Source organism: Dreissena polymorpha, chromosome 2 (genome assembly GCF_020536995.1).
Source record: "Dreissena polymorpha isolate Duluth1 chromosome 2, UMN_Dpol_1.0, whole genome shotgun sequence".
In the NCBI taxonomy this organism is placed as follows: domain Eukaryota; kingdom Metazoa; phylum Mollusca; class Bivalvia; order Myida; family Dreissenidae; genus Dreissena; species Dreissena polymorpha.
In genome coordinates this window covers 64,566,512-64,583,302 of record NC_068356.1, presented here as the reverse complement: position 1 = coordinate 64,583,302, position 16,791 = coordinate 64,566,512, and the positions used below count along the sequence as shown (strand labels likewise).

General features: G+C 34.4%; 1 protein-coding gene across 5 annotated transcripts in view; it reads left to right on the top strand.

The window, feature by feature from the left end:
• Positions 1 to 14,417, top strand: part of LOC127867345 (uncharacterized) — a 209,796-nt gene extending 195,379 nt beyond the window's left edge. For 4 of the 5 annotated variants that reach the window (XR_008043449.1, XR_008043448.1, XM_052408439.1 and 1 more), the window contains exons 2-4: positions 13,290 to 13,347; positions 13,699 to 13,744; positions 14,001 to 14,417. Coding sequence is in view for 2 of the 5 variants with exons in the window: in XM_052408439.1 (XP_052264399.1) it covers positions 13,290 to 13,347; positions 13,699 to 13,744; positions 14,001 to 14,404 (508 nt within the window). In the remaining 3 variants the exon portion in view is untranslated. Of the gene's footprint in view, positions 1 to 8,207; positions 8,255 to 13,289; positions 13,348 to 13,698; positions 13,745 to 14,000 lie in introns of those variants that run through there. The other variant, XR_008043450.1, reaches the window with a different exon arrangement.
• The last annotated feature ends 2,374 nt before the right edge of the window (positions 14,418 to 16,791 follow it).

Here is a 16,791-nt window from a genome sequence, read left to right as displayed (position 1 = left end):
TAATTCTACTTTAATTATTTCTTAAATGAACGGTTAATTTCACTAGTCCCATCATTGTTGTTGTATTGATTGTGAAATCGATGAGCATGTATGTATTCTCTTTGTCGATATTAGTTGTGCATTGAGAATTAAATAATATTTGAAATAATAAACTAAATGTGCTAAAAATTAATATTAAAAGAAAGAAAGCGTACGCATGTTTTAAATAATAACTTTATTCCAACATGTTTAAAATAAAGGATACGAGCAAGTTAAACAATCTTAATTAGATTAATGTATGGAACGCCTAGTCTGTCTCCTGTTGACTATTGATATATCGAAGGTTTCATCGAAATGATGTGGGTATAATTCATCTGATATGTGCTTATAATATTATGCTGTGCACTTGCAATATTATGATGTGTGTTTGTGATTGTGTGTTGTGTGTTTGTGATGGTATGCTGTGTGTTTGTGATGATATGCTGTGTTTTCTGGATGATATGATATGTGTTTACCATAGTCTGCTGTGTGTCTGTCATAGTATGTTGTGTGTTTGTCATAGCATACCGTGTGTTTGAAATGATATTATGTGTGCTTGTGATGGTACGCTGTGTGTTTGTGATGGTATGCTGTGAGTGTCATTGAGATGATGTGGGTTTAAATCAAATTATGTGTGCTTATAATACTATGTTGTGTGCTTGCCATAGTATGGTGTGTGTATGTGATGGTATACTGTTTGTTTGTGATGGTGTGCTGTGTGTTTTTCCTGGTATGCTGTGTTGTGACGTGGTATCCTACGTGTTTGTCATGGCATGCTGTGTGTTTGTCATAGTATAATGTGTGTTTGTCATGGTATGCTGTGTGTTTGTCATGGTATCATGTGGGTTTGTCTAACATGATGCCCTTTCCATTCGCTATGATGTAAGTTGGCGTTATTTTCATTCGGAACACTCGGTTCTTGTCAAAGAACTAATGGTTACGTCATGCGTATGTCCGTCAGTCCGTACGTCCGTATTTCCGTCTGTTCGTGTGTCTGTCTCCTTGTCTGTGTTTCTTTCTGTGTGTCTGTCTTTTTGTCTGTCTCTCCGTCTGTCTGTCTGTTGTATGTATGTCGGTGTGTCTGTCTTTCTCTCTGTTCCTCCATTCGTATGTCCGTCCGTCCGTCCGTGTGTCCTTATTTCCGTGTGACCGTCTGTCAGTGAGTCTCGTCTGTGGCTGTCTGTTTTCCTGTCTGTCTGACCGTAGCGCCGTATGCCTATTTGTTTGTGTGTCCGTCCGTGGGTCCTTTTTGCTGACCGTTCGTGCAACTGTTTTTCCGTCTGCATGTCCGTCCGTTCCTCCCAGCGTCCGTATATCTGTCTCTCTTTCTGTCGGATATACGGACATACAGACAGATGGACGGACAAACGCACTGACAGAAAGACAGACAGGCAGGAAGACAGACAGACAAACAGACATACATACAGACAGACTGACAGACAGACAGACAGACACAAAATAGATAGACAGATAGACATACAAACAGACAGACTCACGGACGGACGGAAATACGGGAAAACGAACCGACGGACATACATTTGACGTAACCATTAGATCTTTGACAAGAACCGAGTGTTCCGAATAAAAATAATGTTAACTTACATCATAGCGAATGAAAAGGACATCATGTTAGACAAACCCACAGGATAATACAACAAACACACAGCATACCATGATAAACATATAGTATACCATGACAAACACACAGCATACCATGACGAAAACACAGCATGCCATGACAAACACACAACAAACCATGACAAACACCTAGCATACCATGACAAACACACAGCATACCATCACAAACACACAGCATACAATCACAAACCCACACCACACCATGACATACACATACCATACTATGGCAAGCACACAGCATAGTATTATAAGCACATATAATATGATTCAAACCCACATCATTTCAATGACACTCAATGCATACCATCACAAACACACAGCGTACCATCACAAACACACAGCATACCATTTCAAACACACAGCATGCCATGACAAAGGCACAACATACCATGAAATACACACAGCAGACTATGATTAACACACAGCATTTCATCACAAACACACAGCATATCATTACAAACACCCAGCATACCATCACAAACACCCAGCATACCATCACAAACACACAGCATATCAATGCAAACACACATCATACTATTATAAACGCATATAACATGATTTAAACCCATACCATTTCAATGAAACCTTCGATCTATCAATAGTCGACAGGAGACAGACTAGGCGTTTCATATTAATGCACAATATCCTTTGCATCTTTCTTATTAAGCGAATGTAGAGGCAAAAAGTAGTAAGTGATTTCAAATTAAAAGGGACGACAGCGAGGAGCATATTTTTATTCACCAATGTTAAAGTGTAGCCAAAACTATTCACAATATAAGAAAAGGCCAAATACAGCTGTTGAGTTGTTGTTCGACTTGACCATAGAACTTTAGTTAAGCACTGTAGTCGATTTGAGGTCTAACGCGACGGTTGAGCAATTCGGTTGTTGAGCATGGGTTCAATTCAGGAGCTCATAATGGTTAACATTTAATCAGTCAACTTATAGGGCTTGTGTTTAACTAACTTACTGAGGTATACCGACCACTTGTGTTATTACTAGATCATGAATCGCATTCATGATATCGGTTTAGTTCTTTTATATGAGCTTGTAACGTTGCTACCTTGTTAGTGTCAAAATCAGAATAGCGTATAAGAAATAGAACCGGTCTTCTAGTCATACTGAAAGCGTCACCTACATAGTTTACCAAGTCATGTTCGAACTACTATAGTTCTGAAATATTTCCATTGAAGGAAATAAGGAAAATGCAATAAAGCTGAAAAATGTCTTTGACTTAGTTTATTGAGAGAGTTCAGCAAAGGTACTGAAATAAAGCGAAACAATTTGCTTTATTTGGAAGGGTTGTATATTTGTATTACTTTAAAATTACTATGTATACCGATTATATACTAATAAACTAATATAAAGTGACTAAACGATTGGCATGTTGGTATTGTAGACACGCTTAACAATTGAGGTGATCACATTTATTTCACTATGTCCGTTGTAAGATCAATCTTATATCAATATTTCGTATATGTCCTACATGTGTATGGTAACAAATATGTCGCGTTATTAAATACATGAATGTATATTTATAAATACTTGTTCAACTATTTAAGAAAACATGTATGTGTTGCCGTATGAAGGGAAGTTACTTTATGATGTACCAAGTATGTATGTAGTTTTTTCCCTTTCATATTGAGTAATATCAATTAATATCAGTTCACCTTGTCCTAACGTTTTGTTATCTATCCATACCCTAAATTTAGGAACTGTTCACAACAGTTATTTTAATACACTTGTTGAACTGTTTATTACTGGTGAAAGTGTAAAATTAATACCACCAGTTTTGATGAATAATTAATGTCCTTCAAGTGATGAACCTATTCACGTGTTTATGAAGGCAACAATGAATAGCGTAGGAATTGAACAGAACCGCCATGAAGTGAGTGATTGTTTTACGCAGAGACTAATCGGATGTAAACAAACCGTTGGCGCTCTAGAATGAGTAATATAATGAGACCGTCGCCGTGGCGTGGTGGATTAGGCGTCCGCCTCGGGATCGGGAGGTCGAAGGTTCGAGCCCGATGGGGAGCGTTTGTCGAAGGATGGATGTTTGTCATGGGACTTGTTCCGATATGACCGGCTCGTGAGCCGCGAGCTAGTTAAAAACGAATGGTTACCGACTTTTATCCGCCTGGCCCCTGGCATAGTGATAGGACTTGGGAGGCACATGGTACACACGCAAAAAGTGTTTCATAAGTCAAAATGGCAGGCCCTTTCAATAGGGGTGACACTATAATAAAAAAACTTTACCTTTACCTTTTAATACCATTACAGAAAGTTTTGCAAACTGTGAAATCTAAACAAATATGTGATATAATTTTAAAAAAGATGATGAATTTCACAGAAGCACGATATAACGGACCTGGAGACCAGCCCATGAACTTTATGGCCACCACCACCACCACCACCACCACCACCACCACCACCACCACCACCACCACCACCACCACCACCACCACCACCACAGCCACCGCCACCGCCGCCACCGCCGCCGCCACCGCCGCCGCCGCCGCAGCCACCGCCACCGCAGCCACCGCCACCGCCGCCGCCAACAACAACAAAAACAACAACAACAACAAGAACACCAATACCAACTCCACCTCCACCACCATCAACAACAGCAACAACAACAACACCGCCACATCAACCAAGTCAACCCACCACCACCAACAACAACAACAAAAACAACAACAACCACCACCACAACTACTTCTGCTACAACTTTCACCACTACTACTACCTCTACCACTATTACCATTTTATAATGTTGAATACATTTAAGGGGGGCGAGATTTTAATTCTGCAGTTGTGTAAACAAATAATTCAACCAAACCGAATTCCATACATACATGAATCTATTGCGTAGATTCTTGACTTAATTCTTACCAACAAATGAAAGCTTTCATTATTTACCGTTATATGATAGGAAAATAACTTAAAAGTTAATGTTCTGAATCCTAATAGTTCTATTGCAATATATGTAAGGTTTTTCCAAATCTGTTCTCAATAGCGTTTCAGTTGTGATTTGCTAACAGGAATTTTAATGAAATTGTTTTACCAAATATCTTCCTTTTTTCTCAATAGCGTTTCATTTTTAAATTGTTAACAAGACCTTAAATGTCAATGTTCATAACGGAAGAAAAAAAAAGAATATGATCAAAAGTGGCATTCACTCAGCTCAGAAATTCAATCCTACAATTGTTATATCAATAATAATTATTAGCGTTATATTAATTGTTTCGTTTAATATTTGTACACAGTTTATTTGAACTACATGCCTGGGTTCGTTTCAACGCGCAAATTTATATTATAGTGTGTCTATAGAACCAAAACACATACTTTACCGCAATGATCATTTAGTTATCTTTACACCACTACATTCGCATACATTGACAACTGTCTGTAGCCTTAAATAATAGCAAACATCAAGCAACATTGAACTTTTTTTAAAAGGCCGTGTATTTCAGTAAGACAATAACAATTTGAATTACACACTATCTCAATACTAAATTAATAATTAAATAAGTATCGAAGCAAATAGTTTTTGATGAAATACAAATCGGTGTTTTTTTTAAACTATTACAACGAGAAAGCACCGTTATATATATCGATTTCTGCATACAAGGACTAGTGCATCGTGAGTTTTGCGGGAGATATAAATGCAATGTAGTATAAAAATGCCATTTCTGCACGGACGCTAAATACTTTCAAAATGTAAAGTCTAGTTTAGTAATTTCAATAACAATTAGTTTGTCGTTGATGTGGACATTACAAGAAGACAAAGAACAAGGAGATTAAACTTTATCGGAGTTTCATGTGGTGCAAAAACGTTACACATCGCTATCGTATAGCTTACAATATTTTATAACTTAAATGGGCGTCATTAAATTTAATAAAGTTATCATTGTGTCGCAATATTTTGCAATTAATGTTCAAATATATTTGTTTTGTATATATACGGCGTTGTCGTGGCAAAAATTGATAAAGATGCAGATATAAATAGTATTTATAGATGCACACCTTAATTTTAACAGTAATATAATCATATAAATATTCATACAGAAATCATCATTTAAAAACAACGGAGGGTGGACTCTTGCTACCATCGGCGAGTTTTTCATTTTATACGAGCGATAAAAAGCTAACAGACAACACACACATACGCACACGAATAAAACGTTCAGTAAAAACATAGGTAAACCTGCGTGCAATTATATAATAGATGTAAATCATTAGGGTTGAGCGATTGCATACACATTTCAAAAAAAAAGTTAATTAAGTCGAGTAATTTATTTGTTAAGATCAGATACAATACAACTGAAGCAAAAACGAAAGTAAACTTTTTTTAATAGATGTAATCGACCTCAAACGTGCCTCTTCTCTTAAATATGAACAAATACGCGTGTGCCGGACACTTCCAAAGTACACAGATGATAATGAGTGATATTAACTGTTCACGATAACTGTGTATGAATGAGTTGCCATGTATATAATATAGGTTTATCTAAAGCTGTCATATCATTCCAAATTTTGAATTAATAAGCAAAACAATCAGATAAGCTTTCGGTAAAAATGAAGAACTGTTTCACACAGTCGCGTATGAATAAGGTTAATTAAGAAAATGTACAACCCCAAATAAAATGGTTTTCATTATTGACACTATATATTATCTACGTTTTAATACTCATGTTATATGTAAATACAACATTGTAAGCAATGAAATAAAAGGGAAAATCATTAGTAGAAGTAGTAGTAGTCGTCGTCGTCGTCGTCGCCGTCGCCGTCGTCGTCGTCATCGTAGTAGTAGTATTAGTAGAAGAAGTAGTTGTAGTAGTAGTAGTAGTAGTAGTAGTAGTAGTAGTAGTAGTAGTAGTAGCTGTAGTAGTAGTAGTAGTAGTAGTAGTTGTTGTTGTTGTTGTTGTTGTTGTGTTGTTGTTGTTGTTGTTGTTGTTGTTGTTGTTGTTGTTGTTGTTGTTGTTGTAGTAGTAGTTGTTGTTGTTATAGAAGTAATAGTAGTAGTAGTAGTAGTTGTAGTCGTAGTAGTAATAGCAGTAGTAGTAGTAGTGGTAGTGGTGGTGGTGGTGGCGTGGTGGGGTGGCGGTGGCGGTGGTAGTTGTTGAAGTAGTAGAATTAGTAGAAGTAGCAGTAGTTGTAGTTGTAGTGGTAGTACTTGTAGTGGTAGAAGTAGTTGTTGTGGTAAAAGTAGTAGTAGTATGAGTATTAGTAGTAGTAGTAGTATTAGTCAGTAGTCGTAGTAGTAGTAGTAGTAGTCGTAGTCGTAGAAGTAGTAGTAGTTAGTCAGTCGTAGTAGTAGTCGTAGTCGTCGTAGTCGTCGTCGTCGTAGTAGTCTAGTTAGTAGTAGTAGTAGTAGTATAGTAGTAGTAGTATAGTAGTAGTAGTAGTAGTAGTAGTAGTAGTAGTAGTAGTAGTAGTAGTAGTAGTAGTAGTAGTAGTAGTAGTAGTAGTAGTAGTAGTAGTAGTAGTAGAAGTAGTAGTAGTAGTAGTAGAAGTAGTAGAAGTAGTAGAAGTAGTAGTAGAAGTAGCAGTAGTCGTAGTAGTAGTAGTACGTGTAGTAGTAGTAGTAGTAGTAGTAGTAGTAGTAGTAGTAGTAGTAGTAGTAGTAGTAGTAGTAGTAGTAGTAGTAGTAGTAGTAGTAGTAGTAGTAGTAGTAGTAGTAGTAGTAGTAGTAGTAGTAGTAGTAGAAGTGGTAGTGGAAGTAGTAGTAGTAGTAGTAGTTGTTGTTGTTGTTGTTTTAGCATTAGTAGTCGTAGTAGTAGTAGTAGTAGTAGTAGTAGTAGTAGTAGTAGTAGTAGTAGTAGTAGTAGTAGTAGTAGTAATAGTAGTAGAAGTAGTAGTAGTAGTAGTAGTAGTAGTAGTAGTAGTAGTAGTAGTAGTAGTAGTAGTTGTTGTTGTAGTAGTCGTAGTAGTAGTGGTAGTAGAAGTAGTAGTTGTTGTTGTTGTTGTTGTTTTAGCATCAGAAGTCGTTGTAGTAGTAGTAGTAGTAGTAGTAGTAGTAGTAGTAGTAGTAGTAGTAGTAGTAGTAGTAGTAGTAGTAGTAGTAGTAGAAGAAGTAGTAGTAGTAGAAGTAGTAGTAGAAGTAGTAGTAGTAGTAGTAGTAGTAGTAGTAGTAGTAGTAGTAGTAGTAGTAGTAACATTTAACATAATTAAAATTAGAATTATTTAATTAAATCGTTTTGTTACAATTTAAACTGGGCGCAAATATGTTCTTATAAACTTAAAATTAGAAAAATCTATACTATAAAATCAAAATCAGTTTTTCCAACTATTACTCACATATGTAAGTTTTGATCTATCTGCATGTGCAACAACGATGCATTAGATATCATATGCTCATTATCAACAACGAATGCTTTTACTAATATAATTGAACTTAAACAAGCATTAGTAAGTGATCACATGCGTTCCTCGCGATAGAAAATGACTGTTAATGTCCTGAAATACTTAACATACACTTATAGTAAGTTATTTTTATATTAGTTACGTCTCATTTTAGATTTAAACAAGTTTTACATATATATTTTCACGAAGCTTATAGTTCAAGTCAAATAACAATTACGGACACAAACGCAAGTATGTTATTTGTATATTTTTATTGGAAACTACATTGTTTAATTCACTGTTGTGCATAATTATTATAAAATAATTCATACAAAAATGAATAAAAAAAATAAATAAATAAAATGGTTGGTACTGGAGTTAAGATAAAAAAACTAGATTAAAAAATAAATAAACGCAACACATTTATTTAATACTTAAATTTTACTATTATTTATCCTCAAGTATCAAAATAACTAAATATTTTTTTATTTAAACAGTAACGGCATGAAAATAACGTTTTCCTATATTTAAAAAATAAATAAACGATCAGATTTTGGCATTTATAATTTGTATACGTATTTCAATGTTGTTTTATAATCACAAATGTTTGTTCAAGTACATAACAATCTGTTAAATATCATTATTAATAATAACATTGGTAAAGCTGTTTTTTTTCGTCATTTTCATGTTTCATATTTAAAGGGATTTTTTCACGCTTTGGTAAATTGACAAAATTGAAAAAAGTTGTTTCAGATTCGTAAGTTTTCGTTTTAGTTATGATATTTGTGAGGAAACAGTAATACTGAACATTAACCATGCTCTAATATAGCCATTATATGCATCTTTTGACGATTTTAAAACCTAAAAATTATAAAGCGTTGCAACGCGAAACGATTGAATAATTTGGAGAGTTCTGTTTTTGTCGTTAATTTTTGTGAAACTACGAAGATTGCTTATATAAGGTATAAAATACGTCTAGAATGTGTACTCGGCGGAATAGCTCAGTAGGTTAAAGCGTTTTTACTTCAGGACTCTGGCAGGACTCCAGGGGTCACTGGTTCGAAACCTGCTCCGGGCAATGTTCTTTTCCTTTTTTTAATTTTTTTCTTTATTTTTTACTGGAGCTTTTACGATCCAACGTTTACATTTATCAATATAAAGCATTTAATGAATAAGTTAAAAAAATGCCAAAATCTGTGAAAAGGCCCCTTTAAGTGAGAGTATCCTGGTCAGTAGAAATTTTTAAGGCCTCTTAAATGTTCTTCTTTTTATGCTCTTATAATTAAATACGATTAAAACGTATATGTTACTGCACTGTGTTGGAATACAACTACGAAATGTAGCAATTCGGTTAATTTAGTTAAAAGCAAATCATTGAAAACTTAAAGCCCAACATAGCGCATTGACTTACACAAGCTGAATAAAGATACTAGCTTTGGCGGTATCATAACATGTCACAAAAGAAACCTCAAGTAAACCATTAAAAGTTAATAAAAACCTTTTTGAGAACTTGAATCCCGAAATTACGAAACATTTGATTTAGTATGTTCTAAAATGTGGGTTCTTGTTACAGTCCGACATAAAATCTAATTGCTGTATAATTATGTTGTTTTGTATTTCCAAATAATAAATTTAGCAGAAAAGATGATTATTAACAATATACAAAATCTTATAGAATCGTTTACAAATATGTATCCACATGAAATGGTTTATTCGGATTGTGAATTTTTTTTTTCTTGAGACAATGAACGTATGATCACTTTTATGTTTTTGTTTTGATGGTTCGATCTGTTTATCTTACTCTATCTAGTATATTTATAAAGTAACATACGCTGAATATCATTTTTATTAAAGCGTATACCTCACGTTCTGTATCTGCAAAAGGATTAAATGGGATTAATTGAGCAGTATCTATTTATACCAAACAAAAGGCCAACAGATGTTTGATATGCGGAAAAAATGAAGTGGTTAAAAACTTTAACCCAATTCAATTGATCCTGTTTGAACGCCAACTAGTAAAATTATACATATTATTTGTAACGAGAAGTAAACAGTTCTCAAACAATATAGTTTGCCATAGACTACGTGAATTTAATGTCCCAATGACATATGTGCACTGCATTATTTCAAATAAATATTCCCACAGGTCAAACTCTTACAAACAAAAGACTTAATCTTTGTACATTTTGAGACTCTTGTGACCTCGATCACTGTTGATAACAAGAAAATTACGGTAAAAAATAATTACACATAGTTTGGCGAGAAAACTTTGTTTAAAAACTAATGTATAATGTTTGAAACTAACCGTTCTGACAAACAAAACTGGTCAGTGGTCACCCTATTTCGATCAATTTTAAGACTCCAGTAGTGTCTTCCACCCTGGTTAAGATACACATTTCTGAAAACAAGTGTTTTTCCACGTAGACCGACCTCTTTTATGTTAAAGGATTTAGTGATGTCTATGACATATACTAGATGACATGCCGTGTAATGTATATTTGTTGACATATATGGTTTCTGGTGTTAAATCGGGTGTTCTATAAAGTTATGTTTTAATGCTCATTTCTGACGTTTTGCAGATCAGCATTTTTTTAAGAAAAGTTCTACCTATGTGCTGATCTAGGGTGTCTTGGTGATTCAAGTAAACTATTAACCACCGTTGTATAATCCAAATTCATTTGCTTATTGTTACCTTTATTTAAACAAACTAGCCGTCCTTCCATTTTATAGACATTGATAGTGCCTGTTTAACTGTAATTATGACATACCGTTTAATCTATATGCGTACACGTAACAGGGACTCACATTAACTATAACACGTTGTGTTAATTTTATATTTGGCTGCATTAATGCATTGAATTATGTCAAACAAGCTCGTAACCAACACAAGCCCCGTTTGGCGGTAGAAGTATTTATCTTTTAATTATGTAATTGTGACATACCTTCTTATTAATTCATGTTACATGTAATACTAATTATCTTGTATAATAGATATATTGTAATACATCTTCTAAATCTTCTATATTTTCTAGAAGATTTTAGAGATTTGCACAGTGGGAGCACGGTTTACCATAACCATACACATGTCCTTGTCTATGCAATATTATTGTTTGACCGTCTATCTGACATGGGGGAGTGAGTTAAGTCTTGGTTAATACTCTAGCGAACAGGGAGTTGGAGGTTAAAATCCAACAATTTGTCCTTGTCTATGCAATATTATTGTTTGACCGTCTATCTGACATGGGGTAGTGAGTTTAGTCTTGGTTAATACTCTAGCGAACAGGGGGTTGGGGGTTAAAATCCAACAATTTTGGACAAATTTGAACTTGTTAATAGATATAACTTCCTTGTGCATGGCACTCGCTTAAGTATTATAGTCATTGTACTGGATCGAAGTCATTTAAAAATCATATTCATTCTTGACAAAATGTTAGAACTTGATTTTGCGAAAAGTTACGGACTCCTCTCTAAATTGTCGAGTGTATACATTTTTATTTCATTGCACTGTAGTAAGTTTGGATCATAAGTGTTTTGCTGAGGCAACACAAGTGGAGCCTAAATGTAGTGAGTCAATAACACATTTCAACGATCGCTTGCCAAACACTCAAGAAACTCAAGACAATGTCGGTTAATGGTTTAAACAGCTCAACAAATTTACTCGGCAACATGTCGATATTCCATATATGTTCGGTATTTATATCGTAGCGTGGTCACGATGCTTGAAGTCACACTTGTTTTTGCATTGCACGGTGTTCAACACTATTACATACAAGCATTATACACACATTTTTGTTGCATGGTACAGTCGACGAGAAGGAAAATAATTTTTGAAATGATTGTTTAAAAAATTGTGTACTCTATGTTTGTGATTTTTTTGATGATTTGTAAAGGAAAAATACACATGAAGTGAACAAGTGGAGTATTCACATGAATGAGAAAGGGAAATTACCTTCAAAGGCTATTACCACACGACATAAATGGCTGATGTTAACAAAACAATGTAGTTTTCTTTCGTGAAGTCAACAACCATGAAATGAAATAATAGAATATTTGAACTCGATAACCACGAAGTCATACTATGGCCTGGTTTTCATAATAAAATAAATGGTTAAATAATTTTTTATCTTGGTTATTACAAATAAAGTTGTTTCTGTTTTATAAATTATCGATAAAAACAAAGTGAACCCCCACTCGCGTCCTCTAGAGAACACTTTTATTGACACAACACATGAAATAAAAAGGGTAATCAACACACAAACGCGTAACAAACACACGCAAGCAAACACATGCTGCGTTACCGTCTGATAAATATTTATGGCTATGTGCCTCATGAACAAAGTCCAAGAAGGGAACATTTGTTGTTTATTTTAAGTTGTTAGTATTATTCTTTTGTCTATCAGTTCACATGTGTAACATTTTAAATAGTTCGTTTATAAGAATTCCTTTAAATATTTCTACTTCATCTAATATATGTGTTTTACTTTATTAATAAACATATATTTTAATTCAAAAATGAACTTACACATCAACATTTATATTAAAGATCACATTGGCATTGCACTTATTAGCATTCATACCATTGTGCTATTGCATGGTACTAATTAAAGTTTAACGCTGCGCATCCTAATTTAAGTAGTGTTGCCACAACGTTTACAGGGCATCGAACATCTACGGACTAATTATACATTTATATTTCAAACGATTGATTATAATTTCTAAATAACAGTATACAAAGTAGTGTTTGCGTCATCACACATATCTTATTAATTTTATGAAAGTATTTTATTTTTTTGTATGCGTTTTTTTTTTGCCTTTGGCTTGATGATCTCAATTTTATGTTTTTATTGTTGAACATTATCTTTATCAATTGGAAATGGTTTTCATACCTAAATAATGATATTGAAGTTGTTTTAGATTATCATACTTGTTCCAATGATAAATTTCAGGAATACATCTCCAGTTAGCTGAACAAAATCGATTTTCTTAAATTTTTGCTTGAAACTGCTTGTAACAGGTGACTATATTTTGTATAAGTTTCCCATGTTTGCATTTTTAAAAGCGTTGAAGAAATATTGCATCGGAAAAACAGCCGCATATTTTGATATAATATTTGCAGAAAACTAGAAGTTGACTTTCTGTTCATTGTAAACTTATACGCTTGTGTTGTTTTTCTTTCATTGTCTTAACAGCCTATTTTGACGAATGTTGCTTGTTAAATCTCATTTTTGTATGCATGAACATTATTATATTTACAGGACATTAACATTGTGTGCGTGTCTATTTTCAGTTTAAGCTTTTCCGATAGAACGGGGAGATCGAAAATGAAACCAATGACTGCAAATATGGTAAAATTATAATCTTTAAACAAAACGTTAACCTGGCTTAATCATACGTGCACCACAGAATGCAGAATTGGTCGTCCTAATTATCTTTTGAAAACAGTTTTTACGACATCAATTACGAGTTGCATATATCTCAATCATCCATAGCCGTTAAATGAACACAAAGAACACATGTCCTAATAATGATTATCGCAACTTAAATCAAGTAAATTTGTATCGTATGCTGGTAGTCGACAAGGCGATTTCATTTAAAGCAGCGGAAGCTCAAACATTTTAATAATGCATCGAATTAGTGATATATATATATATATATATATATATATATATATTTATATATATATGTATCGATTTCAGATCATGATATTTGGTGTGTTTGCCTGTTTCATCGGACTGATACCACGTAAGAGTCAAATACATGTTATATCACTTTCGCTTCCTTGATAAAACAATCATTATAACTTCATACAATGTGCGTAACGTTTTCATGTCTACATTATATATTTATTTCTTTTGTCAACCTCCGTTACAATTTAGTACAATTTAAAGGGTAAAAAATGTTGTATGATAACCGTAGGTAAATACACTTAAACACAAAAAACTACCCAATTTTTATATATAAATGATATCGATACTGACTTCACCTTCTTGTATTTCAGTTAACTCTGCAATACGTATCGAAACTTTGCCAGAACAAAGAGGAGAAGAACGCCTGGGGTGTTTTGCAAACACAAGTTTCCGATTTGATTTTACTAATGAAAGAAACTACACTATTAAGATTGGATCATGCCCGACTCCACCAACATCAGAGTGCATGCTGTTTAATCAAACATTTACCAATAAGTATGATATATCGTCTACGACAGACGGTGGTGTGTTAACCATAAGGAATTGTAACAAGAACGATTTCGGAACATATACATGTGTCAATAAATTGGATGAGTCACAAAGAAACAGTCGCAACCTAGTGTGCACAGCAACCAGCGGGGGTCTTTCAAATACTGGAACATATTTAATAATGGTTTTCAGTATTTTGTGCAAATGCATCGAGTTAAAAAAATAAAATTTAAAAGTAAGATTGAGAAAGTTACCTCTATATATTGAAAGGGCCTTTTCACAGATTTTGGCATGTATTGAAGTTTGTCATTAAATGCTTTATATGGATAAATGTAAACATTGGATCTAAAATGCTCCAGTAAAATAACACGAATACAAGTAAAGAAAGAAAAAAAAGGAACCATCAACTGGGCTCGAACCACTGACCCGTGAAGTAAATGGAGTAAAAGTGTATCGCTTAGACCACTCGGCCATACGTCCTAACACCTTGATTGATGTATGTTAATACTTTATATAAGCAATCCTAGTAGTATCACAAAATGTAACGACAACAACAAAACTCTCCAAATTATTCAATCGTTTCGCGTTGCAGCGCTTTATAATTTTCAGGTTTTTAAATCGTCAAAATATGCATATAACTGATAAAGAGCATGGTAAATGTTCAGTATTGCTGTTTCCTCATACATATCATAACTACAACGAAAATTTGCGAATAAAAAACATTTTTTTTTTAATTTTGTCAATTTACCAAAGCGTGGAGAGGCCCCTTTAACATGAGAGTTAGACAAATACTCTTCTCGTCCATTGTACAATACGATCCAAATATTGAAACGATTATATGTAGGAAACTTTCTCGTTAATCATTTAAAATTTATATATCGCCATTTACTGTAACGCCTTAAAGAGACTTTAACGGCACATTTATTTTTAAACGTATTTGTACATTAGAATGTATAAGAAATATAATAAAAATATATTATATGTTTAACAAAACTTAATTTAGTATAAAAAAATCGTTACTTTTACATAACAAATCAGAATTTTAATTGTACAACAGTCTTTTTAATGCTTGTGATTATGACAATCGCATGCACACAGACACATCAACTATATCACAGAGAATAGAGCGCGTACGGAAAGCTACTATGACGGGTTACAATCCGCCTTACCTCGTCGTGAAGAGAGCATCATGAGTCGTAAAGAATTTGTTTCAAACGACTAACCGTCACGAAACACGAAAGACAACTTTTTTGTATTAATCATCGTACAATGTGTCTTATTGATTTTCCGTATGTTGCACAGTGTATGTGATGTAGTGTTTTTACCCGGTTAGCTATTCGTGGGTTTTACAACAACAGCCGCATTCACTTGCAACGACACTAAATATAATACTTACGTTGACATCGACTGGAATCCTCGTCAGGATGGCACCCAACGTCGGCTCATCGGGTACACTCGTCGGCTACACGCGTCGGCTCGTCGGCTACAATCGTCGGCTCGTCGGCTACACTCGTCGGCTACATGCGTCGGCTCGTCGGCTACGGCTCGTCCATGTCACGGAATGGCACTTTACTTGTGGGAATGGCCTTCCAGGGAAATACGTGTCATTGAAACAATCACAGGCAAACACTTACAACTCACAGACTCACATACACAGTCACAGACTCACTTATATCTTCTGGGAATGGCCCTCCAAGGAAATACGTATTGAAACACACAGTCACCGGCTTACACACACACAATACATGTACCATAAAATACAATATAATACAATATAACCCATACACAGGCTCACAATTTCACACACAATACTCACATTGGGACATAGACACATAAACACATCTACTCACCTCAACGTCCCGTGCACAAGAGACCGTACTGTCTCGTGCTGCCCAGCATGCACTATACCGATTTGTCGCTGGTTCCCAATCACGAGTTATGTGCGCATTTCGTAGGCCGGGCACCAGCACAACAGTGACAACAGCTAAAAATCTATCTAAAATTTGAACAATAAAATTACTTTAAATCGCAAAGCAAAACATGGCTCGGTGGTCGAACCTGATCACGCATCGGCATTGTATCATCTTTTAGTGGACCTCTAAAAGTTTGTTCAAATAATTCCCGATTTGTCATACTTGATCACGTCCGTGGATTGTAAAATGTTTCATTTTTTCTAATACTTCTTTTCTATACACAGTTAACAATATTCTCTGAAACATATAGCAGCTCTGATATTCGTTTTTCTATGAGACATAACAGTTACCACTAACAAAGCTTAAACAATAATTCCATTGGTTCAAAGTGAGGAATTATATGGACTAGAACAGCAAAAAATAATGCAAATATTGTGTTGTTGGAAAACAGACATTATAGTTGGCATACAATATTATACAGTTATCATATACTTATTATATTTAAATTATGCTTCCTGTGTAGAAAACAATGGTTGCCTGCATGGTTAAATGTCATATTAACATATATTTTTAGCTAAACAAACCTGACCCAAATCTTTTTTAGTTAGTTTATTTGGTATGTGACATCAGAAAATCTTGTTCAAAGATTGTTTAAATTATTTCTCTGATGTCAAAACTGGCCACGTTCCAGAAGGTCACA